We start from the raw sequence: 12,166 nt of genomic DNA, 5'->3' as shown, positions 1-12,166 counted from the left end.
ATTTAAATTTTTTATTAACATGCAATAATTGCACATATTTATATAGTGTGATATGTCAATACATGTGTATGATATGTGCTGATCAAATCAGGGTAATTACCATTTCCATGTCCTTATCATTACTTTGTGTTTGGAACTTCCAAGTTCCTCTCTTCTAGTTATTCATGAAACATGCAATAGCTTATCGTGAGCATAGTCTTTCCACTCTTCTCTAGAACACTAAAACTTATTTCTTCTGTGTTTGTTATCTGATCTCTCACTATTCCCCCTCCCATGTCCACTTTGGACAGAATGATTAATTAGATGGTGTTCTGCTGTGTATCTAGCAAATCAAGGTTACTACATAATGAAATGTAATGATTTCTAGTTAGTGTAAGCTTAAATAGCATTTGAAATAACCTTAAACAGTGTAGAAGTGTAGTCCATTCAAAATGCAGCCAGACAACTAGGCATGCCTAGATTCAAGTTTTGGAGGTATATAACCAGGAATGAAAATGTTGGGTCATAGGGTAGTCTTAATTTTTTGAGGGATTGCCAGAGTGTTTTCAACAGTAGCAGTGCCATTTTACACCCCCACCAGCAATGGAAAGAGATCTGATTTCTCCATATTCTAACCAACAATGTTTTTCATTTTTTTAATATTATAACCATCTTAATGCTGTGAAGAGTTACTTATTGTGGTTTTACTTTGCATTTCCCTAATGACTAATGATGTTGCATATCTTTGCATATGTTTCTGGGCTATTTGTTTATCTTCTTTGGAGAAATGCCTGCTTAAGTCTTTTGCCCATGTTTTAATTGTGGAGTCGTAAGCCTTCTTTGTATTTCCCTAATACTAAACTGTTACTAGATACATGATCTATACCATTTTCTCCCATTCTATAGGTTGTGTTTTCACATTCTTTATAGTGTCTTTTGAAGCATGAAAGGTTTTAATTTTGAGAAATTAATTTGCCTATGCTTTCTTTGGTTGCTAGTGTTTTGGGGGTCATATCTATGCCAAGTCTGTGATCATGAAGCTCTGTCTCTACCTTGTCTTCTAAGAGTTTTATAGTATTGGCTCTTACATTTAGGTTTTGACTCATTTTGAATTAATTTTTGTATGCTGTGTGGATTTCAATCTTTTACATATGGATCCCCAGTTGTTGCGGTACAATATGTGGAAGAGAATTGTCAGTTTCTCCCTTCAATTCTGTCAATTTTAGGTAACTTTTTGAAACCCTGATTCTTAGAGTTACCGTAGTATAGTGAAACATGCATAGCCATCTTTATAGCAGTACAATTCACAATAACCAAACTGTAGAACCCACCTAGGTGTCCCATCAGTGGATGAGTGGATAAAGAAAATGTGGTATATATACATACAACAGAGTTTTTTTCAGTCACAAATAAAAATGAAGTTATGCCATTTGTAGGAAAACGGATGGAACTTCAGAACATTGTTAAGCCAAAATAAGCCAGACTCAGAATGTCAAGGGTAATCTGTCTTCTCTCATGTGGAAGCTAGAGAGGAAAAAGGAAAATAAAGATGTGTGGAGGGCGGAGTCCCATGAAAATCAAAGGGAGATCAGTAGAGAAGAGGAAAGGTGTCATGGAGGAGGAGAAGGGGAGGGAAAGGGTAAGTACTGGGGAATGATATTGGCCAAATTATATTGTTATATTGTCTGTACAATCAATATGTAACAATAAATCCCACCATTATGTACAACTGTTATGTACCAATAAAAATATGGAAAAAATGAAAAAAAAAAAAAAAACAAACAAACCCTGATTCTTCTACCTGCCTCTCTGGAATTTGCCCCAGCCCAGGGAATATTCTGGGTCAGGGAACACTTCAGAACACTGCCCATGGGTCTGAACCCCCAGCACAATTCCCTGGGAAGAAGGTTCCTGTTGTTCCCTCTAGTAGTGTACACCAGGAGTGTGGGCTGACCTCGTGGGGCCACTAAGCTGGGCAAAGCAGCAACTTCTTTCTTCACCCTGTTTTTCCCAGGTTGTTATAATTTTTTTACTAGATTCCAGAGTTCTCCAAAAAGTGATTCTGACGGTTTTTACCAGCTCATTAGTTACTTTTGTGGAGCGATGGAGCCCTCCAGTTCCTACTCTGCCATTTTCAGTGATATTCACAGGGACCTTTTGGGGATGATTCTGTGTTGTATATCTTCATATTTCTGTGCATTTTTCAAAACTCAGTAAATTGTGCATTTCAATCTGTGCCTTTTACTCTATGGAAATTATGCTGCGATAAAACCATGTTAAAGAAATCATTCTGGCTTCTGTGGGAAGAACATGTTGGCAGAGGCCACAGCCCAAGTAGGAGGCTGTACGGATTCTTTAGGCCAGAGATGGTGGTAGTTTAGACTAGAGGTGTTAAAAGAGTAAGTAGACTTACTGGAGGTAAATTTACCTATATTACATGTTGTACCGTGAACAGTGCAATAATTATTGAATCCAGCAGCTATATCTTGGGTGACTATTTTAATCTGAACCATCAAGGTGATAATTACATCTACTTTTCATTTAACAAATCAACTAAATTCTTTCCCTTTTATAAAACAACCATTTTGGTGTCTGGAATATGTTTTATAGGGTGGCTAGTAGAGATCAACTGATACCCATAACTCAGTCACTCAAGTGTTTTATTACTCTGCTGAGGGCTGGGAGTTAACTGTGTTCATTTTGACCATTATACAGGTTTTTAACTGTTTTTTTTTTCTATTATGTATATTGCTCATTATGGGATAAAGGTCAACTGTTTTACATATAATTTAAATTTTCAGATGGTTACAAATGTAAACAAATCATTAGCACGTACTTCAGAAATGTTATTACAAGTCACATAAAAGTTACAAAAATGATTTTTAAAACCAGAGTTATATTACTGTTTAAAGGGTTCTCAAATCAGAAAAGGCTAAGACATTCTAATCTCTCTCTTTCATTTCTGAGGAGGAAAAATGCCCTTGTCAAGCAATCACGCAGTCTGTAATCAGCAGGAACTGCTAGGGTGGGCTCACTGCCCAGTCATGGATTGAGCCAGCAAGAATATGCTAAGCCTAAAATAGATGCAGAAGTTCATTGCTAACAGATGACATGAGCACGAATATCGTGGGGTCAGCTCCCCACATCCGTAGTCCCCCAGGAAGGCAGTGAATCAGAGGGGCCAGATGACAGATGACATGAGCAGTGGGTCACTCTGTCACAAAGGAGCTGTTTCCAAATAGTATATCTAGGCCATTCTATAACTTGAACTTGGACCCTAAGGGAGGAAGCAAGATGGAAATCCCCATGCCTCACTAGAGTGAGGAAGGTTGGTGAGAAACTGCCTCCTGGCAGCTCCCACCAGATAGAGAAGTAGCGAGAAACAGTCCTCATAAGACTGCTTATCTCACAGGGTCCCAGGGATGATCGCAGGACATTTGGCCAAAATTTAGGTCAACTTGTAGCTGGGCCTTGTTTATTCCTTTTGTGTGATGCACCAGGTCGTCAGGACATCTCAGCAGATGCAGTCCTTGTCTCCAAGAACTTGTATGGAAAATTTAGGGAATGCCTTTTATCCCTATTGGTAGATGGTAATGCAAAATTCATATTTATTTATTTTAATAAGAATCATAGTACTACTTAATGGTTCATTGGTCATTTAGTGTTCATTAGAAATCCTTTAGTCATGGTAAGTCAGAATTTTACCACTAGATGGCGCATGACAGATATTCATCCAGTTGGTGAGTACGAAAAGCTCTGAGGCATTACAAACCTGATTGTCGTTAATTCCAAGATGTAGAAAAGTTTTGCCTTTAAATATAATTATCGTGCGGTAATTATTTTTCTCAAAGCCTTTTGTTTTCTGAATTTACTGTTTAAAATATTTGAAACCTACAGAGAAGTTCAAAATATAGTGAATGTGTATACTTGACCTAGATTGACCAATTATCATGTCTCCATGATTTTTTCTAAAGTATTTAAGATCTAATTTGTACACATTAGTCTTTTATTTCCCAGTTCTTCAACACGTGCCTCATAAGAACAAGTCCATCATCCTACCTACATTATCATACCAAAGAACTTTTATATTGATCCAATATTATCTAATATATAATCTATATTCCAGTGGCCCCAATTGTCTCTTAAATGTCTTTTTTTTTCTACCCAGGATGCAATCAAGAATCACACATTCTATTCAGTTGTCATATCTCTTTAATCATTAATCTAGAAGTTTTCCTGCCCCTTCCCCTTTTAAAAATACGGCAATCACATTTTGCAAGGTTCAGGCTAGTTGCCTTCTAGAATGTTGTACAATCTGAATTTTTCTGATTGTTTCTTCATTGTGAGAGTCAGATTACATATTGTTGACAAGAACTTACCTAGGTGATGGGTGTTTTTCATTTTATCACAGCAGGCAGCTCACAGATAGCTCACGCTATCATTGGTAATATGAAGTTTAATTAGTTTATTAAGTTGGTATCTGCTAACTGAAGAGCCATTGAAAATAAAGTTTTCTTCTTTTATAATTAAATAACTTCTGGGTAATATTGTAAAATCCTGTGAATTTTCTGTTCCTTAATATGTCACCCAGTATTTTTGGTGTGCATTGAAGATCCTTGCCTAAATCCAGGATTTCACTGATGTTTTCTAAATGTTCATATACTAATTTCCCCAATCCTTATAAATTTGTAAACTATTACCGTTTTATATGAAGTGACTTACCTCCCCATCATCACTTTTTTTTTTTTGCTATCACTGTGAACTCATGGATTTTTTTTATTCAATGTTTTATAATTAACTACCATCGTTTTTATTTTTGATGTTAAAATTGAACTCAATTTGGCTATCGGGAGCCCTTTCAATCCATCTCCTCTGTCCTTTGGTGTGTTTCCGTCCTTAACTGGTTCTTTACTATATGATATGTTTCAAGTTCATCTTATACTATCTGTACCAGATATAGAATCAGCTATTTCTTCAGTAAACTATGGTTTCTTTTAGTGGGGAACAAACTATTTAGAAAGCAACATGAAGGCATTAAATGTATTCATTATTACAGCTGTGTCAAACTTAGTGCTACTGAGATGGCACTGCCTCCTTTCAGTAGGGGGGCCTAGTAATATACATTTTAGAAAATCCTGAGTTCATACTAATACTTCCAATTCAAATCTGTCTCCACACACGTCTTCAGGATTCTCTTAATTCTGTCAGGTTCTATATTTATATCTCCTTTCCCCCAGAGGTAGAACTCTGCTTCTAAAAAACGTCAATCCATTTATTAGTTTGCTCTTGTCATACTGTAATACATATCCAGCATCTATGTGTATATGTGTGTATCTTATTGTGCATAATTTTAGAATTTACTTCCCTGATAACATTACCGATAACAACGATTGTATTTAAGTTTTTGCTCAGGACCAAATGGTGATATTTATTGAAAATGCAGATATCTGAGCTTGCTCCAAATCTACCAGTGAAGAATCCTTGGGAATAGGTCCTTGTAATCCTCATTTTAAAAAATTAACACTCCAAACACTCTAATGTTTGTGATGCTATGAGCAATGTTGTGATTCAGAACATGTAGTGAAAGTTCAAGGCCAGCCTTGAGTACTTAGCGAGACCCTGTCTCAAAATCAAAAATAATAAAAAGGGCTGGGGATGTGGCCCAGTGTTTAAAGTGCCCCTGGGTTCAATTCTCAGGACCAAAAAAAAAAAAAAAAAAGAAAGAAAGAAAAGGAAAACAACCAACAACACATAGTGATTAAGAGATTAAGAACACAGGTAAGAAAGGCTGCTGATATCCCCATTCTGTTACTTAATCTCTAAAATTTCTTCTTCTTTTTTATTTTAGTATAAGGTCTTAAACTGGATTTTCAGGTATTTCCTATCTAGTAAAAATTAATTTTCAAAAAGCAGATTAACATACTAGATAGTTTGGGTTTGTGAAAATAAGGCAACCTATTATTAAAACTGCATTGTAAAGGTAAATGCACATTGTCAACTGATATACAATATATATATTAGCATATTTAAAAATTAATTATTTTTATTTCCTCCACCTACTGGTTCATTATTTGGGTCCAATCATGTAACAGTCTTTCTTGCAAATGTTACTCAAAGTTGATGAAGGAAAAAGATAAATTATACAAAATACTTCTATGTTGCAACATGTGCAGATTATTAGATTATGACGCTTTCAAAGGGGGAGTGGACTGTGTTGGATTCACTTTTAGAATCCCTACCCTCAGCACAGTATTTTCATTATGGTGAGATTCATATATCTGTAGGGTCAATGAATGGCTCTTTTTATTTTAGCAAAATATAGATACCATAAAATTTATCATTTTAATGATTTTCAAGTTCAGTGACATTAAGCACATTCACATATTTGCATTACAGCACAGGTCCACTGAGCACTGCACCAAGAGAGGGGTCAAAAACCATCTCTGCTTTTTCTGGTGGAATGTCCTTTGAATTATACACTTTCCTCTGGATATCCAGCTTGTTATTGCATTCCTGACTTTCCTTATTCCTTACCTGGGGAAAATGTATATTGAATATCAAAATGGTAATGCTTCTCATCAAAGACCAGACCTTGTCAGTGTTCTCTGATGCCTAGTAGGACTACTGCAGGAAAAAAAATATTAATGAGAATGTTGCTAGGAGACGGAAGAGACAAAAGCCCATGGTCTTGTAGGGGTTCCACTGGAAATCAAGACGATTTAAGTATGTTTTGTATCGGAGGTTTAACCATTCAACTCTGTTCTTCAGTGAACGTGCATGTTTTAGCATATAATGTTTAGTGTGATTTTACATTTGGGGAGGGTTTGTGAGGGTAATCTTAAGGCATTTCATTTCTTCGCAGTGGGCTAATCCCTTTTCCAGAGCACAGCTCATTTTCAAGTGGCTGTTGCGTTGCTGCTTTCCCCCACCCCTTCAGTGCGACAGCCTCAGAGCTGGTGGAGAGACAGAGAGCACGCAACCGGTAAGTAGCTGAGAACGCATTTGTAAAATAGTCACGGGGGCTCTGCTTTTCAAAGCTACTGACGTGTTTTGATGCAATAGAAAAATACAGAACTGTATAGGAATTTCTCAAGTCAGTGGCACTAAGAAGCTGGATTACATTACAGATATTCTGTAGTCGCTTTTTCTAGTTTAAAGCTTGAATGGTGAATGAGTTGCTAGAAGGAAATAAAGAACCTTCTCCCCATGATTCCGGTAAGATACTTCCCCCAATAAGATTTAATGAAGATATCACTAAAAAGGGAAATTGCCTTCAGAAAGGTATCTCGGCTCTGTGATGTTTGGCTTAGACATGATGAAACGGGTTATGTATCAAGATGTTCTCAGGTCTGGTTTCTTTTCTCGGTGTGTGGAGAGCATGAGAAAAATATTATTTTGCACTGGAGAAAAGGATGCGATGATGCCTCTTTTTTTTAATTAAGGAAATTGTGTGACGAGCTGTCTGTGTGGGAGAGAGAATGAGGGAGAGCGCAGTCTGTAATAACATTAAGATTGATTGCTTCATGTGACAGATGAACGTGTGTTGAACTGCAAAGATTAGAATTCAACTTTAGGATGAAAAATCCTGGAAAAAATGACTAGTATTGTGAGTGTCCCTTCATTGGAAAAAGTCATTTATATATATGGACGTCAGTTTGTACAGTAAAGACAGAATGTTCTCCGTGCTTCTTTTTTTTGAAAATGGATGAGTAGGGTAGCAAAGATTCCTAACAACACAGCTTTTATGTTTGTTTATGTTTTTTCCTAGCCTGGTTTCTGCCAGAAAATGAAAGAAAAAACAGTGAAGTAGTGGTTTTAAACATTTCTTTGGAATTTGGATTGTTTTGACACTTCAACAGGAAGAAAGGAGAAAAAATAGATTGCATTGGATTAAAGTTAGATGACAGAGCAGCAGTCAGAGGAAAAATAAGAATGGCAAAGCTTATTAGAAAGTCCACAAGACAGGCCGTGTCCCAAGTTGAACATGTCTGCTGGTAGCATGTTTTGCAGGGGAAGGAAGAGAGTGGATTGAAGGCGGGGGTGGGGGGCATCAGCAGAGCACTGCGGCAAAGAGAGTGACTGACGCATCTAGGGACATGTGACTGTTCTCTGGTGTAGTGAAGAAAAATTTCCAGGACTCCATCTTGTATAAGAAATTCTATACATACTCACACACAAATAATGCTATAATCTTGCTGTGGCGCATAGTGAGTTCATCTTGTGTAATCTTCCACTGGTTGACATTGGTGTTTGATCTTTACTGTATTGTCTTTGTTCCTAGACTTTTTTCTCTGCACTCTCAGAGCTTTTATATGCTTGTTAAAATGCTGTTTTTTTGCCCTTTATTATAAAAAATATTTTTGCAGAAAACTTGTAAAAATGCAAAGACTATAAAAAATTACCCCAAATCCTATAACCCAGAGATAACTTCTATTAACCTAATTACTATCAGTTTTTTCCAAGTATATGCAAATATATTCATAAAAATATATATTATATATAAGATGAAGATCATGTACATGCAGTTTATATTCTGCTTTATTCATTCATTAAGTATATCTTGGGAACAATTGCCCATATTTTAAAATATCCCTCAAGAGTGTGATGTTGTTTGGAAGCATAATTTTGGATCATATAGGAATCTCACTAAATGTCCAATTGTTTAATGTATATATGTGTATTATTTTGCTGTTATAAATAATTTAAGGAACATTTTTCCATATAAATGTCTGTGTGCTTTTCTGCTTTTCTCCCCCTAGGATAAATTCAGACGTGGAATTCCTGGATCAAATGGTATGAACCAGTTTAAGTTTTCTTCCCCTGACCCAAGACATACTGCCTATAATATTTATCATATGTGGCAAAAGTGTTATTTTACAGTCATTGTTTGCTCATTGATTCCTATAATTTATTGTGGTGGTGTTTTGGCATTTTGCAACTTTATGGTTTTAGAAATATACATCTGTCAATTTTTGATTTTGTGAGTCGTTTCCTGTGAAGCATTCACCTGTATACATATCTACCTGTACTTTCCCCTAGAAACTCAATTTCTTCATTTTTAAATAATTAACTCTTTAATCCATCTAGTATTCATTTTGATAAATGGTATAAAGTAGGGTCTAATTTTGTTTCTTTTCCAAATAGGTCGCCAATTGTATCAGCATTATTTATTGAATAATCCAACCTTCTTCCACTGATTTGATATATCAACAGCTGTTCTCCCATTAGATAGGGTGTAGCTTTCCACAGGTCGGCCATTTTCTCTTTACCCAAGATGGTTACCATCCACAGTGTACTACCTTCTCGAAGCGTCTGGCAGCATCCTAAAGCATGTTTGTGCTTCTACTTTTCAAGAGTCCTAGGCACAAGTAATTTAGGACAGTGGTTTTCAAATAGGATTTCTTGTTTATTTTAAATATTTAAAAAATTTATGTTTGTGTCATGTTTTTTACATTAAAAATTGGGGAATCCAACTGTATAAAACTACTGCTCCAGATGTGCTATTCCCCTTGGACACAACTAATATCCCAGTTGTGTGTTTAAAAAGAAATACCTTGGTGGGGGTGAGGGGCATGGTAGTGCTACTTCTGTCTCCTCCTTTCAACCTCTTTTTCTACTTCTCAGGTACTCGGAGAGTTAAAGATGTCTGGATTCAGTGCCTGGAATTTTCTAGAATGGTATCAGAGGAAAAAGTAAGAAATGTATGAGGAGCAGAAATAACAATGCTCGCCAGCCTGTTGCTGGCAGTATTATGCTCTAGGGAGTCAAAGGATGGAGGGTGAGTTCTCATCCATGCTACCACTGTTACCATCTCTTCAAGACAGGGAGGCACCCCAATAATCCACTTCTTTTCACTGCAGGTGGAAGGCTCAAGACATAAAACATGGAGGCTTTTAGTAGAAGATGGGTTAAATATTGCTGTAGACATATTTGACAGTTAAAAAAAAATCACCTGCTACCTCCTGCTGCACCCCCTGCCTCCTACATAGCCTTCTTTTTCTGTTGACTTCTGGCCCTGGCCTCTAGACTTTACTGCCTGGAAGAAAGAGTGGGGTGAGTGGGAGGTTGCCTTGCCCACCTTTATGGCAAGGAACTTTGCCTCATAGACACAGCCTCAGTCATTTCCCGACTTGCCGCATTAGGCTGTGATTTGTTTATGACTGGTGGCTGGTTTCCCTGGCAACGGGAGCTCGCCAGGGCATGCGCATTCACTCCTCTGCAGTAGCAGAATGCGGCTGTGGGGCCAGGGGAGGGGTCTTGGGGGCAGCGACTGCTGAAGGAGTTATTCCGCAGACATGACGTCAGTTTTTCTGTGCTGAAGTGCCATCGTTATTGCGTACACAGAATTACATTAAAAAACAAAAAATCCTCAGAAAGCTTTGAGCCTCTCCCTTTTACTTCCTCCCAAATTAGCTGCGTTCAGAATTTTCACCAGTGACCACAAAGTCTCTCTAATATCCCCATGCCCTCAAGGCCCCCAGGGGATCTGCATAGTGTGGGTACAAGAACAGACTGCCTGATTTCAGAGCTTGGCCATTTGTTGGTTGTATGATCATGGGGCAGTTACTTAATCTCCCTGCCTCAGTTTTCCCAGAAGTAAAATGGGGATAATAATAGCACCTTTAGGACAGTATCTGGTACACAGTAACCATTAAAAAAGTGCTGTCTGTTGTTATTCGTAGATATTAAGGGAGACTTGCCTGGAAACAGACTTGTGCCTGCGTGTCCAACTATCCCTCTAATGCCTACAACTGGTCAAAGAGCACACATTCACCTCTGCAGCATGTAGACTCCTCAGTAGCATCCAGACACACCCCGAGGCACAGCCGTAGAACCACAGTAGGAGGACCTGCCCCATAGCACAGGGACACTTTCCATTTCACTAGACTCTTCCAGAGGCACTCATGTTATCAACACAGAGACCCACCTAAGGGACACTGACCTGCCCACATGACAGACTTCTGCCACTGTTAAGACTCTACCCATGACACCATGACACACAGACAATCCCAACACCAGAGACTGTCTCCACATCACGTAGACCCTTCCCAGGGCACATAGACTCAACTCAAAGAACAGAGATTCCCCTGCGACATACGGATTCCCTTCATGATACACAGTTCTCCTGTGCATGACCCACTGACTGGCCCTCGCAAGGCCACGCAACTCTACCCCCAGGATGTAGACTCTCCCCGCATCGTGGAAACTCATCCCAGAACCGGACACTGCCCACAGCACACACAATCACTCCAGAGCCCACAGTCTCTCCACAGAACACAGACTTCCCCTCAGAACACAACCTCATGACACAGCTCCAAGAGCCACCCATGACATGAAAGATTCCTGTGGCAGACAGCCTCACCCACGCACACAGAGTACCACAGAACACAGACTGCCCCAAAAGGACACAGACTCATTGTGCACTAAGCAGACACTCCCTCAATTATGAGTACTTCCCCCAGCAACACAGACTAAACCCATGTTGCAGGCTTCTCTCACCGTGCAGATGCCGCAGTACACCCTGCGGCACATATGCCACGCCTCGATGCACAGCATTGCGCCACAGCACACAAACGTGTCCTCCAGCGCACCCATGCATTCCACAACAGACGTGCCAACCGTACAGCATCTGCACTTGGCTGATAGGCACTCATCTGCCCTGTAACAAGGACCTCCCTCCACACCGAGTTATCACAAGACACACACTGTGGCCCTGTGCCACCAAAATGTGGCCTAGTTCCTCAACTACAGTGAGATACATGAACATACATCAAAATGCACCGTTTGCACCACAGCATGCAAACTGGACACTCGTGCCACAACGCCTCGCCTTTCTCTAAAGCATTCAGGGCACCATCACAGGTGCGACCCATGGTACCGTCACTCTGCTCAGCCTACAGCACAGACGCAAAAACCTACACCATGCAGACACCTCCCCCAACACGATACCCCACCCCCACATACCTTCTGTACAGCTTCATGTCACAAACCATATTTCCTATAGTAGTTACACAGAACACATGCCCCCAAACACATGAAACCATTTGCCAGGTGACTCAGATTTACCACAGAGCACTCAGACTGGTTTCACTGCTCACACTAATGCCTACACAAACAAGACATGTACCACCATGCTCCGCGGGTCCCCCGTCAATGTACGTACTTGCCTCCTGGCTGACGCAGGCAC

The 12,166-nt window shown here is 39.1% G+C and overlaps 1 protein-coding gene across 1 annotated transcript; it reads left to right on the top strand.

Moving 5' to 3' along the window:
- Positions 1-3,697: 3,697 nt before the first annotated feature.
- On the top strand, positions 3,698-11,504 carry LOC306651051 (uncharacterized protein; the record flags this gene model as incomplete). The annotated part of the gene is made up of 5 exons (XM_079123596.1): positions 3,698-3,719; positions 6,801-6,961; positions 8,739-8,772; positions 9,604-9,671; positions 10,662-11,504. 5 exons carry the CDS (start codon positions 3,698-3,700, stop codon positions 10,719-10,721), a joined length of 345 nt encoding a protein of 114 aa, XP_078979722.1. The 3' UTR covers positions 10,722-11,504.
- Between the last annotated feature and the right edge of the window lie 662 nt (positions 11,505-12,166).

This window comes from Sciurus vulgaris (assembly GCF_902686455.1).
Source record: "Sciurus vulgaris genome assembly, chromosome: X".
NCBI lineage: Eukaryota > Metazoa > Chordata > Mammalia > Rodentia > Sciuridae > Sciurus > Sciurus vulgaris.
The sequence above is the reverse complement of the archived record's forward strand: the minus strand, read 5'-3'. Positions and strand labels throughout refer to the sequence as shown.